Source organism: Somniosus microcephalus, chromosome 24 (genome assembly GCF_052327205.1).
Source record: "Somniosus microcephalus isolate GS21.2 chromosome 24, FLI_Smic_1.0, whole genome shotgun sequence".
NCBI lineage: Eukaryota > Metazoa > Chordata > Chondrichthyes > Squaliformes > Somniosidae > Somniosus > Somniosus microcephalus.
This window is the reverse complement of record NC_141010.1, coordinates 191,788-214,242: the sequence shown is the minus strand read 5'-3', so window position 1 is coordinate 214,242 and position 22,455 is coordinate 191,788. Positions and strand designations below refer to the sequence as shown.

Sequence of the window (22,455 nt, the reverse complement as noted above, 5' to 3'; positions counted from 1 at the left end):
GAAGTTAATGGAGTAGCTGTGACAAACTCTCTGCTGACTCCGTCGCTAACTGAGCAAGCAGCTGAGCCGTACAGGCCGGAGGTCTTGGCCCTGACCCTTGGTCGGTGTTGCGCGAGCTCGGTGTTGTCCAATATTTTAGCTACTGGCCACGTGTGACTAATTGGGAATCTGGATGTGGTTGTTTCATTTCTGATTAATTCATATAAAGTGAGTAAGAGACACAGTCGTTGGGCATGTGACCTCAATACTCATATTTGCATGGTGTATGCATGTGAACTTTAACCTTTGTACATTTGTTGGTAAAATGACGAGGCAAAGCAGAATGTGTGTTTTTTGATTGTTGAGGTGCTTTACTTCCTTGGTTACTGAATGCTGGTAGATGTTAAGTAAATGTGCACATGTTAAGTGCATTGTGTGCAAGGCGGTGGTTTCTCAAATTACACATGCAGTTTTGCTGTAGCCAGCAATTGGACAACACTGAGTTAGCTGATTGTGGCTTGGGTAGTAGTAAGGACAGTGTTGTTGGCCTTGGTGTCAGCTATGGCTCAGTTGGTAGCACACGCACTTCTGAGTCAGAAGGTTGTGGGTTCAAGTCCCACTCCAGGGACTTGAGCACATAAAGCTAGGCTGACACTCCAGTGCAGTGCTGAGGGAGTGCTGCACTGTCGGAGGTGCCGTCTTTCAGATGAGACATTAAACCGAGGCCCCGCCTGCCTCCTCAAGTGGACGTAAAAGATCCCATGGCACTATTTTGAAGAAGTGCAGGGGAGTTCTCCCCGGTGTCCTGGGGCCAATATTTATCCCTCAATCAACATCACAAAAACAGATGATCTGGCCATTATCACATTGCTGTTTGTGGGAGCTTGTTGTGCGCAAATTGGCTGCCGTGTTTCCCACATAACAGTGACTCCACTTCAAAAATAAAAAGTATTTATTGGCTGTAAAGCGCTTTGAGACGTCCGGTGGTCGTGAAAGGTGCTATATAAATGTAAGCCTTTCTTTTGGTGCACTGTGCTATGTTGGGGGGGTTATCAGCCAGGATTCATGCTCCTGATCACTATCCAGTGACTGGTTATTGTGTGTGCACCTTGTGTGTGGATGGGATTGGGTTTAGGTGTAATGCTGTTCCCGCTCGGGAACAGCCTGCTGATCCTCGCGGTCCAGGCTCTCCCCCAAAGTGAGAACTTGCATTTCTATAGCGCCTTTCACAACCTCAGGACGTCCCAAAGTGCATTACGGCCAATGAAGTACTTTTTGAAGTGTAGTCACTGTTGCAATGTGGGAAACTCGGCAGCCAATTTGCCCCAAACAGCAATGCGATAAACCAGATATTCTGTTTAGTGATGTTGGTTGAGGGATAAATGTTGGCCAGGACAGTTCTTCGAAATAGTGCCGCGGGATCTTTTACATCCACCTGAGAGAGCAGACGGGGCCTCGGTTTAAGGCCTCGTCTAAATGACACCACTTCTGACTGCACTGAGGTGTTAGCCTACATTTTGTGTCCCAGTCTCTGGAGTGGGGCTTGAACTCTCAGCCTTCTGACTCGGGCCAGAGTGCCACCCACTGAGCCACTGGCTAACACATAGGAAAATGGTTACTACGGGTGAGGTGATGGGAGCCGGGAGCAGGAAATGACGCCTGCTGGGGGTGGGGGGTGGGGCGGGCAGAAGAGGGGAGAAAAGGCTAGAAGGAAAATACCTAAAGGCGTTATTATTTAACTGCCTGGAACACCTCCCCTTTAAGTGAGCAGACAGCGTACGTTTCGTATGTGTGTGTGTGGTCCATGATTAGCAAGGTGCTATCTCAAGTGTTTAGCAAGTGCCAACAACGATGCAAGTTGAATTGAAATACGTCCTTGTGTCCCGATATGGTAGCTGGATATTGTTCCGGTGGTCGCTGATATCGATGGTTCTTCCTCCTTTGCGATGAAGGCAAGGGCTCTGATATTCCCAGGCTCTAGGAGGGTGGAAAGGAAGATTTCTGCCTCTCGAGGGAGCAGGAATTTGGGGCGGAACCAGATTATTTATTCAATTTGTGAGTGTTACACTGGCCCTTTGCAATTCAGATTGGGTGGGGCGGGGGGGCGGTTGCAATGAGCAGACCTTCTGCCCACTCCAGCCTATGTCGAGGGGGTGTAGCTGGGGAGTTCCCTGGTTCCTCTGGGGAAATTCTGCCCGCATGTGGTTTGTCATTCAATCTCTCCTGCCTTCCAACCTATCACAGACCTTCCCTTTTTTTTGTACTTTCCTCCTCTCCCCGCATTCCCGGCCCCGTGCACTTGCTTAAAACCTGTTACATCTCTAACTTCCAGTTCTGACGAAAGGTCATCGACCTGAAAGGTTAACTCTGTTTCTCTCTCCACGGATGCTGCCTGACCTGAGCGTTTCCAGCATCTTTTTTGTATTAATTCTGAGGTGTCGTCACTGTTATAAAGGCAAAGACAGGCGGCGGCCAATTTGCGCACAGCAAGGCCACGCAAACCGCACATAAGCAATGAATCTGTTTTGGTTGAGGGTTAAATGTCTGGATATTAGAAGAGCGTCTTGCAGTTCGAATGGTTGCATGGAGCTCTTTATATCCGCCTGCACCGGGTAGATGAGGTTTTGGGTTAACGCCCCAGCTGGAAGATGGCACCCCTTAGTAGTGCCAGCCTAGATTACATGCTCAAACTCTGGAGTGGGGCTTGAACCCAAAGCCTTCTAATTCAGAGGTGAGAGTGCTACCAGCTGAGCCAAGTGGAAGACGCAGCCAAGCTGAATGTGATGTTGTAAGTGTGCAGAATTGTTGCATTTTCAGGACTGTTCAATTGGTGTTCCTACATGTACGTGTGGTACTGAGCGACTGGACACAGCGAGTTGGATTAACAACAACAACTACAACTTCTATTTATATAGCGCCTATAACATAGTAAAACGTCCCAAGGCGCTTCGCAGGAGTGTATTAAGACACAAAATTTGACACCGAGCCACATAAGGAGAAATTCGTGCAGATGACCAAAAGCTTGGCCAAAGAGGTAGGTTTTAAAGGAGGAAAGCGAGGCGGAGAGGTTTAGGGAGGGAGTTCCAGAGCTTCGGGCCCAGGCAGCCGAAGGCACGGCCACCAATGGTGGAGCGATTTATAATCAGGGATGCTCAAGAGGCTCGTGGCCTGCGGATTAATAGGGTGCAATTATCTTCTTCCATTGTTCACTGAATAATATCAAACTCTGTGTAGCCCTCCCAAGACATTTCTCTCTCTGGCCCCCATCTCTTCTGAAGTGGTATGTCATGCTGTGTGAAGTATGGTTGCACAGCCAGTGCCACCTGTTCTTCATGTGTGAATGTGGTCACTGAGTGTCTGCAGGGAGTTTGACTGTGGGGAGCTATCACATCCTGATCCTATTTGACTTCCCCACACAAACTTCCAGCTGCAATCACTGGGTAACGATCAGGACCGGGAAACTTAGGTGATGTTTCTTTCTCCCTCCATATCCCGGAGGCAAGGCGGTGAATTCAATTGTCCCATTCACCCCCAACCCTACCTTAGAACGGTGGACTCGGGATTGAGCCAAACACCTTCTGGGTGGTATACCCCAGCCCCATAGAACTCTATAACAGGAGTAGGGGGTAACTCTACTGCTTTTTGATGTTTATTTCTGTATATTCTGCTTTCTCTTCTCTTTCCGCTCCTCAGCAGCAAGTCTGCTTTCGTCCTTTATATCGTTGTGGTTTCCCTGAGAATAGAAGGCAGAGATGGTTTTGGTGATGGAAGGGGTGTGAAATGGTTGACTATTTTGAACCTTTTTTGAGATGTGGGAGGTGAAGATGACCTGCCTTTGGGTCCGGCCTGAGATTGGGGATTTGCTTTGGATCCAACTTCAACTTGACTGAGGTTTTGTATTTCTCGCTCTCTCTCGCTCTCTCTCGCGCTCCCTCGCTCCCTCCCTCTCTCGCTCCCCCTCGCTCCCTCTCTCGCTCCCTCTCTCGCTCCCTCTCTCGCTCCCTCTCTCGCTCCCTCTCTCGCTCCCTCTCTCTCTCGTGCTCCTCTCTCTTACCCATTGTAGTGTATGTACTTTGCAGAAGGAACTATATTCTGCAGCCCCTGTATACTGCAGTACCAGTAGTGACCACCCCTATATATAAGCCTGTGTAGTAACTTTTGCATAGTAGTTCCAGTTTGTCTCCACTCAGTAAAGACCTGTTATAACCAACTCCTGCAGTCCGTGTCTCAATTACACACGGACATAATACCCATCCCTCTCTTTTTTCTCTCTCTCCTCCTTTTCCCCTCTCTATCCCACCTTATTCCTCTCTCCACAGCTCAGTGCCTGTCTCTCTCTTACCGCCTCTTGCTCTCTCACCGCCTCTATTGCTCTCACACCCTCCTTTTTTTTCCACTTCCCTCACTCTATCCCTTCCTCTACCTTTGTGCGTCTCTCTCCTTTTTCTGTCTGTCCATTTCTCTTGCGCAGGCTCTTATCTTGCATGCAATCTTCTCCCCTACAGTGACTACACTTCAAAGGTACTTCATTAGCCGTGCTGTACAAATGCGTTCTTGCTTTTCTGTGTGTGTGTCTCACTCGACAAGGAACCATGCAGCGATTTCCGTATGTAATGCTAAAAATAGGCCAAGCAAAGCTTGCACTAAACAGTACTGATCGCGTCTAGCCTCAACAACCAGATATGACTATTGTACAGTTCCTGAAACAGCCACAAACTGCAGCCTTATTGACGTTTCATTTTCAGTCTCTTGAAAATCCGTTGCAATAACGTTTTTAAGCGATGTAAGTGCGGCATCTCAATTAATACCTTGAGTGAGGATTTGATATTTCCCATACTTTAGGCCTCACTAGGCACACTGCACTGAGATCCAGAATAAAAGAAAAAAGAAAGACTTGCATTTCTATAGCGCCTTTCACGACCACCGGACATCCCAAAGTGCTTTACAGCCAATGAAGTATTTTTGAAGTGTGGTCACTGTTGTAATGTAGGAAACGTGGCAGCCAATTTGCGCACAGCAAGCTCCCACAAACAGCAATGTGATGATGACCAGATAATCTGTCTGTGATGTTGATTGAAGGATAAATATTGGCCAGGGCAGCAGGGAGAACTCCCCCGCTCTTCTTTGAAATAGTGCCCTGGGATCTTTTACGTCCACCTGAGAGCAGACGGGGCCTCGGGTTAACAGCACCTCCCTCAGTACTGCACTGGGAGTGTCGACCTGGATTAGGTGCTCATGTCTCTAGAGTGGGACTTGAGCCCACAAACCTTCTGATTGAAAGGCGAGGGTACTGACCACAGCTAACACATAGGTTAAGCTGATGGAGAATTAGGCCCGACTGTGATGCCACCCAAGGTCAAACACACTGCCGACACGGCCTAGGGTTATGGGTCAAGAATATCGGTTTGTAGATGCTGGCGAGCAGCCGGTGCAGTCGAACTCTCTCTCCGTGAGGAGACTCGGCTAGAAAAGAAAAACTGGGAGGAATTGCTTTTTTTTTTAAGAGTCTGGAATGTAAGTGAAGCAGTCGGGGCTCAGTATGGTTTTTTTTTCTGTCTAATTTGTCAAGGCCGAGTCTGTAACTCGGGCTATGACACACAGTCTGGGCTTGTTTGGGAATGGTTTGAATTCCTCCTACGTGGGCCTTCACTTGCCTGGGGGGGCAGGAAAAGGGAAGTCACGTGATTTATTACACTCGCACACCTGACCAGAGCGTTCAGTGGCTTTTCCTTATATGGTGTTGGCTCTCGGGCCCCACCTGCTGGTTAGATGGTGGAATGGAACTGAGGGGCACCGCAAAACTGGCAGCTCCGCAGTTCCCATTCAGCTGATTGTGCATACTTAAACGGTGGATACAGAGAGCAAGTTGCAGTCTGCAAATTGAGGGTCTAAATATGGGGAGGGGGGGGGAAAAAAGTGCTTTTTCCTGTTTTTTGTATTCTTTTCAGCTGTGGCTCAATTGGTATCACACTCGCCTCTGAGTCAGAAGGTTGTGGGTTCAAGTCCCGCTCCAGAAACTGGAGCACATAAAGCTAGGCTGACACTCCAGTGCAGTGCTGAGGGAGTGCTGCTCTGTCGGAGGTGCTGTCTTTCGGATGAGGCCCCGTCTGCTCTCTCAGGTGGACGTAAAAGATCCCATGGCACTATTTTGAAGAAGAGTAGGGGAGTTATCCCCGGTGCCCTGGCCAATATTTATCCCTCAACCAACATAACAAAAACAGATTTTCCGGATATTATCACATTGCTGTTTGTGGGACCTTGCTGTGCGCAAATTGGCTGCCGCGTTTCCTACAAAAGTACTTCATTGGCTGTAAAGCGCTTTGAGACATCTGGTGGTCGTGAAAGGCGCTATGTAAATGCAAGACTTTCTTTCTGGCTTGGGTTAGTGGCCTCACTTCGCGCGCCTCTTACATTGTCATCCGGTGCCAGTCTCTATAGGCACGCTGGCTTCTAATGGGAAATATGGATAAAGGGATCATTAGAGGAGTGCAAGACATGTGGAACCAGCGCTCTGTGTAGCTGGGTCCAATAGCACAGCCTTCAATGTGACTGCACATTGCCTGACGTACAAAATGAAATGATTTGAAATGGGGCTAAAAGGGTTAAATTAAGAGGACAGGTTGCAGAGACTGGGCTTGTATTCCCTCGAGTATAGAAGATTAAGGGTGATCTAATTGAGGTGTTTAAGATGATTTGAAGGAGTTGATGGGGTCGAGAGAGAGAAACTATTTCCTCTGGTGGGGGGAGTCCAAAACAAGGGGGCATGACCTTAAAATTAGAGCCAGGCCGTTCAGGGGTGATGTCAAGAAGCACTTCTTCACACGAAGGGTAGGGGAAATCTGGAACACACTCCCCTAAAAAGCTGTTGCGGCTGGGGGTCAACTGAAAATTTCAAAACTGAGCTTGGATAGGTTTGTGTTGGGCAAGGGTCTTGCGGGATATAGGACCAAGACGGGTAGATGGAGTTAAGATACAGATCAGCCATGGTTTAATTGAATGGCGGAACAGGTTCGAGGGGCTGAATGGCCTCCTCCTGTTCCTATGAAACATTAACTTTTCCCTTTTTAAGTTTAGAGGGGGGATGCTATTTCTGTGTGTAACCATGGGTAACTGCTGCCACCAACTAAGCCCAGTCATTCGGACTACTGACCGACTAATTTGGCTTAAAACTGAACTTCTCCCCTCGCCCTCCCTCCTACAATGAACTGAATCGACAAGTGAGAGGTTTTTTGTTGTTGCAAAGACTGGCATCATACTGTGCCGTGAGAGTCACGTGGTGAGGGCAATTGTAGTTTCATAATTTTGTACAGCCTGAATACAACTGTGTTGGCTTTTTTTGGGTTGGGGTGTGTGTGGGGGAAGAGGATAATTATAAAGAAAGATCTTTCCCTGACTCTGTATTTACACAGCGCCTTTCACGACCTCGGGACATCCCAAAGCGCTTTACAGCCAATGAAGTACTTTTTGAAGTGTAGTCACTGTTGTAATGTAGGAAACGCGGCAGCTAATTTGCTCACAGCAAGCTCCCACAAACAGCAATTAAATCAAAGACTAAATAATCTGTTTTGGGTGTTGGCTGAGGGATCAATATTGGCCAGGATACATGGCGAACTCCTCTGCTCTTCCAATATTGCCGTCAGATCTTTTATGTCCACCTGAGCGGGCAGACGAGGTCTCTGATTAACATCTCTTCCAAAAGACGGCACTTCCCTCAGTACTAGCACTGGGAGTGTCTGCATGGATTATGTGCTCAAGTCTCGAGTGGGGCTTGAATCCATGACCTGCCTCAAGAGGCGAGAGTGCTACCCACTGAGCCACAGCTGACACCTACCTGGCACAATTACCTGCCTCTGTTGGGTGAAAGTCTGGCTGCTTTTATCCTGTTCGTATCCAAACTCTCACCGCTGTGCTCACTGACCTACATTGGTTCCCGGTCCAGCAATGCCTTGATTTAAAAATTCTCATCCTTGTTTTAAAATCCCTCCATGGCCTTGCCCCTCCCTATCTCTGTAACCTCCTCCAGCTCTACAACCCTCCGAGATCTCTGCGCTCCTCCAATTCTGGCCTCTTGTGCATCCCTGATTTGTTGCTCCACCGTTGGCAGTCGTGCCTTCTGCTGCCTAGACCCTAAGCTTTGGAATTCCCTCCTTAAACCTCTCCGTCTCTCTACCTCTCTCGTCTCCTTTAAGACGCTCCTTAAAACCTACCTCTTTGACCAAGCTTTTGGTCACCTGTCCTAATATCTCCTTATGTGGCTCGGTGTCAAATTTTGTTTGATAATGGCCCAGAAATTTGGGTCGGAGGCTTCCCGCGGGTGCAAGCCTCCGACCTGCACTTACCTTGCGCGCCGGCCGTTGAGCTGTGGGCCCCCGTGGAATTCCGATCCTGGGCCTCCTCCAACTGCCGGCACGCAGTGCTTGTGTATCCCAGGGGCGCAGTTAGTTCGATGCGTCTCCTGGGATCACGTGGGCCATGGAGAGCCAATGGTAGCAGGGAATGCTTCATTCATAACTTTGACAGGAAGACCTGTCAAACCTATAAATACCATAAGCCCCAAAACATCACTAAATCAAATAAAAAAATTTTTAAATCACATTTTTAAAATAAACTATAAATTACATGAAATAACTTTTTAACAATTTAAATTTTTGAAAAAATTAATTACATTTTCTAACGGGGCTAAAAATAAACTTTCTTTAAAGTATTTAAAAATAATAAACCTGTGGGGATAAAATGTTTTAATTTTAATTAATTCACCACTTACCTTGTAAAAAGCAGGCCTTGCAACTGCTTTTTACATGTCTAACTTCTGGAGACTTACCCTCCCGGGAAAACTTGCAAAAAAAACGTAAGTTCGATGCGCACGCGCTGCCTCTCCTGCGCACGCGTTCGACTTCTGAACCCCTTCTTTCAGGGGAATGGAAGTGCCGGTTTCCCATGCATGCGCAGTGCATGCAGGAAACCGGCACTTCCATTGGGCTTACGGGCGAGTACCCCGTGTACTCACCCGTGGAGACCCGAATTTCTGGGCCAATGTTTCTGTGGAGCACCTTGGGACGTTTTACTAGGTTAAAGCCACTATATAAATGCAAGTTGTTATATGTTGCGAGACTAGTGCTCTCTCCATGGTTCCCAAGTCCTGTATCCTGTGAACCCAGCTGCACCCTGAGGTTAAACCAGCTGGAGACCATTTCTTTAAAATGTATTAACCAGGTCTTCCTGGTAACTTATAACGTCGGTCAGCTTTGACATCGAGTTACCGATGGCTGCGTAGCAGGGACTGGCGACGAGCTGTCAGGGGTCGTGAACAGAGCGCAGGTTGGCCAATCGATGACCAATGGCGCTGCTTCGATTAGCTCGGTAAAGACTGAAATGCTTTCTGCTTGTTGTTTTTTTTTCTAGGTTGAAGTGTCAGCATTTTGGATGCAACTCCGCAATTTCAATTTCCACGTGGCAGAGCTAAAGTCTCGGCCAAAGATTTAGCCGTACGCGTTTTTTGACTTCTGACCCTTTCGAGGTGTTGTGTGGTGTGCACATGTGTTTTGATGGAGCACTTTGTACTAAAATCCACGCACGGAATGTTGTAAATAACACTTACTGAAAAAGCGAAATGGCCACTTCACCTCGTTTCAGCTTCGCTTTTTATTGGCAAAATACAGAATAGCTCACTTTTTAGAAGATGCTTTTTGAATTTACACTGGATATGGAGGGAGGGGAAGAATGGCGGCCCTCCAGTGTCGTACTCATCGGGGGGGGGGGGGGGGTGTAATAAACTTTCACAAAGCGCTTCATCCAGCAAGCCACCGACTATGTTCTCTGTTGGGTGCATTCAAGTCTTGACCACTGCTGACCTCCTGACGAATAGGTCAGTTCTCCCAACATCTGCGCTGGAGAAATCCAATCCAAGATGACCACTATTGATTCTTTCATCCATTATGGGATTTGGCCTGTCTGGCTTTAAAAGGTTTGAACACCTCAATTCCTCTTTCTTCAACTTTTGACCCCCTGGATGCCATTTTAATAATAATAACTTTCTGTTATGATGTGAAATCAGCTCAGAAATGGGGCTGTTTTCTATGCAAACCTGTATGGAATAGTTACTAATCGATCATTTATTTCAGAAGAATGTTGGCCTTTATATCGAGAGGGCTGGAATACAAAGGGGTGGAGGTTATGTTACAGCTGTACAGAGCTCTGGTTAGCCCCCATCTGGAGTAACTGCGCTCAGTCCTGGGCACCGCACCTCAGGAAGGCCTTGGCGAGGGTGCAGCACAGAGTCACCAGAATGATACAAGGGCTCAAAGGGTTAAGGACAAATAGCATAGACTGGGCTTGTATTCCCTTGAGTATAGAAGATTAAGGGGTGATCTAATTGAAGTGTTTAAGATGATTAAAGGATTTGATAGGGTTGATAGAGGGAAACTGTGTCCTCTGGTGGTGGGAGCCTAGAACAAGAGGAGCATAACCTTAAATTCAGAGCCAGGCCGTTCAGTGTCAGGAAGCACTTCTTCACACAAAGGGTAGCGGAAATCTGGAACACTCCCCCCCCCCCCCCCCCCCAAAAGCTGTTGAGGCTGGGGGTCAATGGAAAACTTCAAAACTGAGATTGATAGGGTTTTGTTCGGCATGGGTATTAAGGGTTAAGGAACCAAGGCGGGTAGATAGAGTTAAGGTACAGATCAGCCACGATCTAATTGAATGGCGGAACATTCTCCTGTTCCTATGTTAACTGATAACATCACAAGACCTATCACATTCAACTCTACAAATACTTGGGGGTCGATTTTCCTGAAGCTGTCGGGAAGAAGGCGGGACTACAACTTTCGGGTTTTAGACCCGCCTACTTCGACGTCCGGCCAATCCGCGCGATTTTCCCTTGATTGACCTTGTTGAGCCCGCCCAGCGGGCTCAGCAGGCCAATTAAGGGCAACCCGGCAACAGGTGATGTCACAGACTGCAATTTCGTCTTGACCGATGAAGTATCAGTGTTTCACAGCTGTTTGAAGCTGCGAAACACTGACAGTCTGAGTTCTAACATGAGCCCTTCTGCACAGACTCCGTTAGAACTCTCAGCAGCACTCCAAGCTGAAGGCTGTCACTTTTCACATCGCAGCCGTTCAGCTTTAAGTGCCGGCTGAGTGATGGGCTCCCGACGCCTACAGGAAGAAAGGCTGTTAAGGTAAGTAAAAGTTCTTTACACACTTTAGACACACCAAACACACTTACCTTTGCACTCATGCACCCATCACTCACCTGAGCACCGACATCGCGACCCCTCCAACTCCTTCAACCCGACGGCCCGCCTGCTCTAACCTGGCATGGTTTGGAGCCATCGGGAATCCCACACGAAACCCCTCAAAATAGGGATTAGGCTAAAAACTACCTGTTAACAGGCAGTTAATTGTCACTAATCCCTTCCCGCCTGGTTTTGGCGGGTCCCAGTGCGGGGCGGGTACCCGCCGCCCCTGTAACTTGCGTGGGGCGGGATGGTGTCGGGACCTCTAAATTCAGGATTTCCCCCCCCCCCCCACATGCCTGAAACCCTGCCTGACGGCTCCAGGAAAATCGACCCCTTGGTCTTTTGTTACCAAACTATAACCTAAAACTTGGTGGGGATACAGTAGGAGCTGCATAACCACCCAGCCAGCCCATATACAAATGCCACCACCTAGCATGTAGCACGGGGTGTCGGTAATGCACACTCGCTGTGCATGCAGTTGAGAGAATGAAAGACCAACCTGTGTGCAGCATTGCAGTGTCTGAGCATGCACCTTGATGCCAGGTTATACACACACTGCAGTTAATTGTAAGGGTGTGTGCGTGTTTGCCTTTGAAGTGTTGCTGTGGAAACTGTTGACGTCCTGAGAGTTTGGCCTCAGGCATGTACTGTTAATTTATTCCATGTTTGAGCACCACCTTGTGGAATGGTGGAAAAGCACATTAAAGGGGGGGGGGGGGAGGGGAGTGAGATTTCTGTCTTTAACCCTCCCGAGTTCTACATTTATAATGGCTATTGGAAGCAGAAAGGCATGTTTACATAGAATTTACAGCTCAGAAACAGACCATTCGGCCCAATTGGTCCATGCCGGTATTTATGCTCCACACGAGCCTCCTCCTACTCCTCCTCTTCTCACCCCATCAGCATATCCTGCTATTCCTCTCTCCCTCGTGTACTAACTTCCCCTTAAATGCATCTGTGCTATTCACTTCAACTACTCCGTGGTAGCGAGTTCCATATTTTCACCACTCTCTGGGTTAAAACAAAAACTCCTTATTGGATTTATTAGTGACTATCTTATATTTATGGCCCCCTTGTTTTGGTCCCCCCCCCCCCCCCCCCCACAAGTGGAAACATTTTCTCTACCTCTACCCAATCGAACCCTTTCATAATCTTAAAAACTTCTGTCAGGTCACCCCTCAGCCTTTAAGAAAAGAGCCCCAGCCTGTTCAGTATTTCCTGATGGTTACTTGGCACCAACGTTCCCTCTAAGCCGCACAGCTCTCTGCCGGTCCCTCGCAGCCTGGGGTCCGGCTTTTCCGATGTTAAGTTTCACGCCTGCGCGAAACTGTGAATGGGCTGTGGCTGCGCCCCCAAAATAAAATCTGGGAACGTTGCATGGCACCCATCTGTTACCATTAACGGACACTCTGTTCCCATGACACACGAGTGGAGGCCACCACGAGGGTTAATCGGGAAAGGCACAGCATTTAAAGCAGGTTGATGAAGTGACTGTTTCATTGCCAGACAGATGAGCTGTCATCGCGATTTTGTTTTTAACATGTAAATATATTTTTTTGCGATCTTTCATCAGATTAAATATCATCAAGAGTTTGAGAAAAGCAAAGGAACTTCTGTGGCAGGTGGTGAACGAAGGAACTCTCATGACACCCCGCAGCCCAGGCCTCAGCAGGAGATGCCTCGAGGTGAGGGTCCACACACGCACCATCGCAAACTAGATATGGGTGAGGAAGGCCAGTCGGTGAATCTTCACTTCCAAGTACAGGTTGAGCCTCCCAAATCCGGAGTTCCGGACTCCAGGACAATTGGTGGCAGGGTTGTCCGGAATCTGTAAAATGTTCCGGAATCCGGACACCCTGAGGGAGGCTTACCAAAAACCAGAAATATCACAACCTGGGCTCGGGCGTTTCCGGACTTCGGACATCAGAAACATGTTCCGAAGTCCAGAAAAACACGAAAACCGGCTCGGCCTCGGTCCTGAGGTTGCTGGATTCGGGACACTCAACCTGTACCATCACCAGCTGCCCCACCCCCACCCTCCAGTCAGTAAAACCTCCAGCGGTTTCTTCGCTGGCTCCAGGTTTTTGCCTCAATACCCGATGCAGAGGTCCATGCATTGACCACTCTGTTTGTTTGAAGATCTTCCCTTTCGTCAGTCCTACATTTGCCTTTCACCAATTTGTACCCTTGTCCGATTGACATAGTATAAACTTGAAATAGTGCTCCAAATGTACCTTTCCCATACTCCTTACTACATTATATACCTCATTGGGGTCCCCTCTTAAGTCACCAGGGCTGAATACCTCAGTTTTTTTTTTAGCTTTCCTCAGTCCTATTTGTGCTTATACTACTTACTGTCTAGTCATGTTTGAATTTTATGGGTCTGGAAGTTTGTAAAAGACATTTTTTAGCAATGTTATATAGAATTACATAGAATTTACAGCCAGAAACAGGCCATTCGGCCCAACTGGTCCATGCCAGTGTCTGTGCGCCACACGAGCCACCTCCCACCCTACTTCATCTAACGCTATCAGCATAACCTTCCATTCCTTTCTCCCTCGTACTTACGTAGCTTCTCCTTAAATGCAGCTGTGCTATTTGCCTCTACACATTCTAACCACTCTTAGGGTAAAGAAGTTTCTCCTGAATTCCCTATTGGTGACTAGCTTATATTTATGACACCTAGTTTTGAACTCCGCCACCACCCCCCCCCCACCCCACAAGTGGAAACATCTTCTCTCTGTTTACCCTATCAAACCCTTTCATAATATTAAAGTCCTCTATCAGGTCACCCCTCAGCCTTTTCTTTTCTAGAGATAAGAGCCCCAGTCTGTTCAGTCTTTTTTAAAAATTCACTCTTGGGATGTGGGCATCGCTGGCAATGCTAGCATTTATTGCCCATCCCTAATTGCCCCTTGAGAAGGTGGTGGTGAGCCGCCGCCTTGAACCACTGCAGTCCGTGTGGTGAAAGTACTCCCACAGTGCTGTTAGGGAGGGAGTTCCAGGATTTTGACCCAGCGACGATGAAGGATCGGCTGATTATATTTCCAAGTCCGGATGCTGTGTGACTTGGAGGGGAACTTGCAGGTGGTGGTGTTCTTCAAGCAGGCTGGGGCTCTTTTACTTAATTGGTGGATCAATCCTAATCAGAACACTAAGATCAGTTAGTATAAGCAACTTGAGAGAGCTGAAAATGAATGGGAACAGGGATTAACATTTATAGGCAGTCCCCATAGCTCCAAGGTATGCACACACGTAACTGGCAATGCAAATAAAAAGCTTGCATACTCCTACTCTAGGTGTCCCAAGTCCAGTGGCAGGAATCAGACTTAATCGATCATTGTTTAAAGTATTAAATAAAAAATTTCAAAACGAACAGGGGGATCTGTTTTCTATTTGTTTTACTGGTGCAGACTTCAGTAAGTGCGATCGACTGAAGCTCTCTTTGAGCAGTGGCAACTTTCACTCTGCCTGGTGAGAGCGGAGACCTCAAGCTGCCCTGGAAATTGGGCAACACCTACCGAACCTCGGGCAAAGTTAGATGAACATAGGCTGCCCCAGCGAGTCAGTGTGTTTGCCCACAGTGCGGCATCAGCAAAGTCCTTGGCTCGATCCCTGGTCTGTGCTGAGTTAGCCTGGTGGCGGGGGAGGGGGGGTCGTGCTACAATTGGTCTCGGCACACACTTAGTTGAGGTGGGGGAAAACCGGTCAACGTTTCCACTGACGTGATTCCTGCACCTTGTTGACTGTGGCGGGGGGGGGGGGGTTCAGGAGGGTGGGCTTTGGTATCCCAGCATTAGCCTGCTGATACTTGCTGTCTTGGCTCACGTATGGCAATGGTTATCTGGACAGGTTGTGGTGCAAGCACTCTTGTTTGACCCTGCCTCAAAATGGGTCAATGTGTTCAGGGAATGGGGACAACCTGGTAGAAGAAGATGGAGACCAAAAGTGTGGAATTAGGACCATGTTAGACAAATGCCTTAATGTGGTTTAGAGGATATTCACTTTTCATAGAATCATAGAATCTTACAGCACAGAAAGAGACCATTTCAGCCCAACGTACCCGTGCCTGTGCTGGCTCTTTGAAAGAGCTGTCCAATTAGTCCCACTCCCCCGCTCTTTCCCCACAGCCCTGCAAATTTTGCCCCTTCAAGTGTTTATCCAATTCTCTTTTGAAAGTTACTATTGAATCTGCTTCCGCCGCCCTTTCAGGCAGCGCATTCCAGATCACAACAACTCGCTGCGTAAAAATGATTTCTTCACATCCCCTCTGGCTCTTTTGCCAATTACATTATATGTGTCCTCTGGTTACCGACCCTTCTGCCTGTGGAATTTGTTTCTCCCTATCTGCTCTGTTAAAACCCTTCATGATTTTTGAACACCGCTATCAAATCTCCCCTTCTCCTTCTTGGCTCTAAGGAGAATAACCCCAGCTTCTCCAGTCTCTCCACGTAACTGAAGTCCCTCATCCCTGGCACCATTCTAATAAATCTCCTCTGTACCTTCCTTGACATCCAAGGTCTTGACATCTTTCCTAAAGTTCTTTAATAAAGAAAAAGAAATAACTAACTAAATGGAGCAACAATTGTCTAGTGTCTGGCCAAGCTGGCTGATTATTACAGCTTGGCAGCTCCTGGGAACTGATGCTGTACAACTGTGGTGAGTCGTAGTTACGATGCACATACAGGAAGTGCCGGTTTATCAAAAAGTCCGGATTACAGAGCGGTATAGTTAAAAGGTACGAGAGCTCCGTACACAGCAACAAATTCAGGCTTTCTGTTGCTTAGCAACATGTGCAGGAACTCCGGCCACAGACCAAGCATCCCTGTTGCTTAGCAACAAGTGTAGGAGCCCCAGTTACACAGCCACAGATCCAGGAATTGCCACTAATATGAAGTAAAACTTACCTGAACCTACTCCTGAATTTTGCCGGCTAACAGAGATTTCCGGTTATTTAGGTGCTGGTAAATCGAGAGTTTCCTGTAGTTTAAAAACACACGGAAAAAGATTTGCTAACTTTTCAAAGTGAAATTCTAGCTCTGCTACTTCATTTTACTCCCGCCTCCCACAGCCCCCAACAGCTTGACCGTGACTTGCTGGCTCTCCAGGACTATCTGTGTGCAGCTCGATAACAGGCGAGCTGTGCTCTTTGCTGTACCGTGTGTGCCCCTAAACTATTGAAAACAACTAGGATTCATGACTCTACATTTCTTTGATTTCTACTCCCACCCCCAACTACTGAAATTTGCACAACTCCCCTCCCCAGACTTTGCAATTCTCCACCATTCCCATTGCTTTTCTTTCCCAAGCTGTTTTCCCCGTTGTATTTGCTCGGTGTTCTGGGTGTGACTGGTGTTAATTGACTCTAATCTTCTCATTTCCTGCATTGGCCGCTGTGGCGGGCTGGGGGAAGGGGCGGGTGGGTAGGTAGGTGGGCAGGCGGGCGTCGTTCTGCAGTTTAGTTGAAATGCAGCTGCCAATGTCTCCACTTCCATTCAAGGGAAGCAGACATGATAAAAGGGACCTTCGCGAAAAAATGTTTGTTGATTTTGGTTTTTTTTCCCTGCTTGCAAACATAAAATCCAATGAACTAAAGGTGCATCATCTGGTCACTTAACTGTGATGCAAGAACAATTCTTCCAAACAACAGGGGAAACAAAAGTTTGTGGAATACTTTTTTTTCCATGAACAATCTCCCCGTTAAAATTTAGAGACAATGCACGTTGAGTACAGGAACAAGGATGTCTTGCTGCAGCTGTACAGGGCCTTGGTGAGACCACACCTTGAGTATTGTGTGCAGTTTTGGTCACCTTATCTGAGGAAGGATGTTCTTGCCATGGAGGGAGTGCAGCAAAGATTCTCCAGGCTGATACCTGGGATGGCAGGAATGACATATGAGGAGAGATTGGGTCGATTGGGCTTGTATTCGCTGGAGTTTAGAAGAATGAGAGGGGATCTCATTGAAACTTATAAAATTCTAACAGGACTAGACAGACTAGATGCAGGAAGGATGTTCCCGATGGTCGGGGAGTCCAGAACCAGGGGTCACAGTCTAAGGATAAGGGGTAAGCCATTTAGGACAGAGATGAGGAGGAATTTCTTCACCCAGAGAGTGGTGAACCTGTGGCATTCTCCACCACAGAAGGCAGTGGAGGCCAATTCATTAAATATATTCAAGAAGGAGTTGGATATATTTCTTAAGGCTAAAGGGATCAAGGGATATGGGGAGAAGGCAGGGACAAGGTACTGAATTTGGATGATCAGCCATGATCTCATTGAATGGCAGAGCAGGCTCGAGGGGCCAAATGGCCTACTCCTGCTCCTATCTTCTATGTTTCTATGTAAATATTTTGATTTTGAAGTTTTTGCTACAATGATGAGAGTCGTTCCCAACTTGCCTTTTTAATTCTCTTCACTCTTCTTCAGGCTACCAGCCACAGGCACCTTCGCAGCTGGAGCCGCCATCCCAAGCCTGCACTCCGCCTCCCGCCGCACCATGTGCCCCGCCTCCCACAACCGGGGTAAGTTCTGAACTTCTTTTGCCCGTCTAAACGGTCTTTCAGTACCGCTGTGGGAAGCTAATGTAAGAAAAGAAAGTGAGAACAAACTTGCATTTCTGTAGCGCCTTGCATGACTTCAGGTGGCCCCAAAACTCTGCACAGCCAATGTAACACTTTTGAAGTGTAGTCACTGTTGTAGGAAGCGCGGCAGCCAATTTTCTCACAACAAGATCCCGCAAACAGCAGTGAGATAAATGACCAGATAATTAGTGATGTTGGTTGAGGGATAAATATTGGCCCAGGACCCCGGGAGAAACTCCTCTTGCTCTTCTTCAAAAGAGTGGCCGTGGGATCTTTACCGTCCACCTGAGAGGGCAGACGGCGCCTCAGTTTAACATCTCACCCGAGAGACGGCACCTCTGACCGTGCAGCGCTCCCTCAGTACTGCACTGGGCGTGTTCACCTGGATTATGCGCTCCAGTCCCTGGAGTGGGACTTGAACCCACAGCCTTCTGACTCGAGAGGCGAGGGTACTGCCCACTCCAGGCTGTCACATGAAGAATGGTCATTTTAGTGAGGGACCAGAAGGTTAACTGCGCTCATGGAATCATACCGGAAGGGTGGGAAATGGGGGAGCTAAGAGACCCCTTGGTAATCTTGCTCTGTCTTGTTGTTTTGTAGAAGCGATTTAGAGCTGTGTACGACTACTCAGCAGCTGATGATGATGAGATCTCATTCCAAGATGGCGACTTAATCATTGATGTACAACAGATCGACGAAGGATGGATGTACGGCACCGTGGAGAGAACGGGTGACACCGGCATGCTCCCAGCTAACTACGTGGAAGCGGTGTAACGGAGCCCAGATCGACACCTGCTTATGCTTTGATTATATATATTATAAATAAAAGAAATTACAGTATGAATCCCAACAGTAATTTGACAACAAAAAAAAATTAGGTAAAAAATAATGTATTAAATTGTGGTTCCGATTACATAACATAGCTTTTTCCATTTCTGTGATCTTAGTATTAATGGAATACAGTCAAAATTTTCTTTGGCTTAAGTATCTTGGAGAAGGAAAGGTAGTCATTCTTCAAAGCCGCTCACTGCTCTGCATTGTCCCTCCCTCCCCCTTTTTAAATAACCCTACTCCTTGCAGATCCTTAATTTGAAACTCTTGGCTCTGAGTTACTGTACCTGATGATTAAGCTGGACAATCTCAGGTTAAGCCTCTTTCAGTCAGAGAGACGCCTTATGCTAGAGCATTTTTTTTTTCTCCTTGTAAATTGCTGAAATAGCTAAAAGTACTGCAGGGCCAAAATACAATCGGCAGGAGGGAGAGTTCGGCAAAATTCTGTTCTGTTCTTCAGCTACACACACGTGCACACACCTCTTTAATTACCTCATTCCAGTGGCCATTCTTAATATGTTAGCCTAGTGAGCGAGCACGGGAACGATATTTGTCCATGGGAGAAGTATTGCAGTCAAGTAATTCAGTAAAACTTGTACGCAATTCTCGTAAAAGCAGGAAACGCAATGCATTGTCTCCTATAGTTTTCCCCTCGTCATTTTTGGGGGGTGGGGGAGCGGTTTGGAGCAAAAAGTCTCCCATACCATCCTTTTCCTCAAATGGCAGGGGGTACTACAGACTCCGGGACTGGCATCAGAAATGAAGCCGCTCAGTGGAATTGGAGAGGCAGACAAATGCTGCCTGCTCCCCTTTCTCACCCCCCCCCCCCCCCCCTAACCCAACTGTACTAGGATATCCGTCTTTGTGGTAACAGCTAATACCTACCCTCAGTCACATGCCAGAATGGTGAGATATTGCCACACAGGTAGACATGTTGATTGTACGTGGTGAGTTTTAAAGTTGGAGAGAGGAGGGAAGTGAGCTGGGAATTGATTTCAATGTGAAAGGTTGGCAAGTGGGCCTTTTTTTTTAAAGAAAAAAACAATGTTACACCCAATTGATTTAACATTTGTGTTTACAAGATTGGTATTCCAATAAAACCTGTGCAGGAAGGAGTATATTTAACCCTGTCTATGCTTTTGCAAGTACACTGACCCAACTTGTGGCTGTGCAGCCAACATCTGCCATTCATTTCAAAACTATGCCAGAGCTTCCCACTAGTGACCGCTGCGAACTCAACCTGACTGGTTTGCTCTGGTCCTATTTTGAAGGGGGCAGATTTTGAAGCATTGATGCCATTGAAATAAAACTGAGAGGGGCTCAAGTTAGCAACAATGTTCAAGTGGAGGAGAAATGGAAAGAGAAAAGTGACTTTTACTGGGATTAATGTATGCCGCTCTTCAAAGTCATTACTGTGTTTACTTCCAATATATATATAGGGCTTTGGAGAGACTGAATCCAGTTTGAACCAGCATGGCGCAGCAAGAGTTTCACGAACAACCTTTGGCCACTTCTTTAGAGTCAAGTTATGGCGACAATGGAGAGCTTTCTCCAAGTAACTCCCTCCACTGTCTGGGTAGTGAGTGCCCATTGGGAACCAGTCTGGGATCTCTCTCTCTCTTTCTCTCATTGAGTGACATGAAGAGAGTTGTACCCAGCTAACTGTGCCGGTGTAAATGCCCATTTAGAAGTTCAGGTACCAGCAATGCACCAGCTGCCCTCCGTGGTACTCCCAATATATTTCTTTAAAAGGCGTCGACAAGTCGCTAACTTGAAAGTTGGCTGCTTTGACTGCAGTTGTACAAATTAATTGATCCATTCCTATTTTTGGTAGTTGACATGACGTTGAAGGAATTGATTAAATCCCTCAGCGCGGACCCTGTATTGCACCATCCAAAGCTGGGTCTAGCAGCTCTCTGTTGTTCTGTTCTACAGAAAACTGCCCAGCATACTCTGAAAGCATTGTAAATCCCCCTTAGCATATTAAGGTGGAAACTGGTGCATTTTGACAGTTTACAATAAAATAAATATGAAACGACTGTGCTTTGCTGAATAGAATATTGCATTGCCTAAAATTCAAACCACCTTAAATCAAGTACCAGCCTCTAATCTCGTCTGAACACCAATAGTCCAGACATACTTTGTAGGGATTGGGTCACGGGGAGGGGGACTTCGTATTTTCAGCTCTAGAAAAAGGCAAGAACAATTGACTTCTCGTGAAATGGCCTAGGCTTTACAAAACTGGTTAACAGATATGCTGGTAAAGTTCAGGCACCTAAGCTAGCGGACCACAGAAGATATGTACATAAGCACAAATGTGTAGACACTGCGTGCCAATATTAATGACTTTCTTTCAACATTCCATGCAATCAGTACATTAACGGCTTAGTCTTAACACGCTATTTAATTTGAAAGGCGCAGTTGTTATCGCTAATTAATTGGTAGAAAAATTGTGTTGCTTTTTAAAAAAAAAAAAAAGTTGTGCTGATCACGTTCGCCTTAGAGCTTTCGTTAAAGATGATACTGAGTTACCCAAGTCCCTGCAAAAAGGAAGCATCTGAACTTTGCTTTGGTCTCCTGGGTAGCTCATTTAAGATGAGGCTAAGTGCAAGGGGGCGCAATCATGAAGCTGCCTTTCCATCAACACTTGCTGGTTTGTCAGTCAAATAAATCTTGAGGGGAGGGGATTTTAAAAAATAAAAAAAAAGTTATTTTCCTGGGAAGTACTCTGGACCTTCCCCGGCAGCAGGGATGGGCTTCTGTCTCAGCACCCTCCCCTCCCCACCCCTCTTCCCCCACATAGCAGCTTGCAGCCAGTGGGATTCCCGCAACAAAGGGAATGACCTCTATCTGTCTTAGATTGCCTAGGCTGAGAAATTGCCATTGATTTGTGTGACATTCTGCATTAATGACCACACCACTTCCAGTTTGGTTAAAAAAGGAGTTATTGCTAGAATTTGGTTGGTTTGGAAATTAAGAAGGGAAAAATATAAAAAGGTATCAAAGATATATAATGCATAAAATACTGGATATCTGTGAATCAGATGAAGCATGTCTTGGCATTTCTGAATTCTTCATTACCATGCTTGCAATTTTTAGGAAAAAATGTATTTTTGGCATGATTCTTACATGACAGATTGTCAATAAACTAAATGATGGGAAATAATGTGGGAGAATAGTGTGGAATTTATTTATTTAGAATTGCGTTTCATTGCCGGACCGAATAACCGGTTGCGCTTGTGAAAAAACATCTAATGAATCTATTTTTCCTCAGGAAGGGAGGAAGAAAGAAAGGACTTTTATATCTACAGCGCCGTTCATGACGGCAGAATGTCCCAAAGTGCTTTACAGCCAATGAAGTGTAGTCACTGTTGTAATGCAGGGAGCGGGGCAACCTATTTGCCCACAGCATGATCCCACAAACAGCAATGAGATGATGATTGGGTAATCTGGTTTTATTTTAGTGATGTTGATTGAGGGATAAATATTGGCCAGAACACCGGGGATAAGTCCCCTGCTTTTCAAAATAGTGCCAGGGGATCTTTTCCGTCCACCTGAGCAGGCACATGTTTAACATCACAGCAGAAAGACTGAGAAATGTTAGAATTGAGGAGACGTCATTTTAACCAGGATAAGTTTATACACAATTTGTGGGGTTTGAAGGATTTCAGTAGGATAATGGTGAACTTGTGAAGTAATTGAACTCTTGTCCCCTTGAACTATAGAAGTACAATTATAGATTTTTGTTCTGCCAAATTTAGGCTGTGTCTGAAGGGAAGGTATTTTAAACTGTGTAACACTGCCTTACATCTATCACTGGAGCTG

General features: G+C 46.8%; 1 protein-coding gene across 3 annotated transcripts in view; it reads left to right on the top strand.

The window, feature by feature from the left end:
* LOC147100932 (uncharacterized) overlaps window positions 1-21,796 on the top strand; it is a 94,167-nt gene extending 72,371 nt beyond the window's left edge. For all 3 annotated transcript variants that reach the window (XM_085966028.1, XM_085966029.1, XM_085966030.1), the window contains 3 exons: window positions 12,792-12,903; window positions 17,645-17,739; window positions 18,400-21,796. In XM_085966028.1, coding sequence (XP_085822154.1) covers window positions 12,792-12,903; window positions 17,645-17,739; window positions 18,400-18,573 — 381 coding nt within the window. In that variant the 3' untranslated portion in view covers window positions 18,574-21,796. The remainder of the gene's footprint in view (window positions 1-12,791; window positions 12,904-17,644; window positions 17,740-18,399) is intronic.
* The last annotated feature ends 659 nt before the right edge of the window (window positions 21,797-22,455 follow it).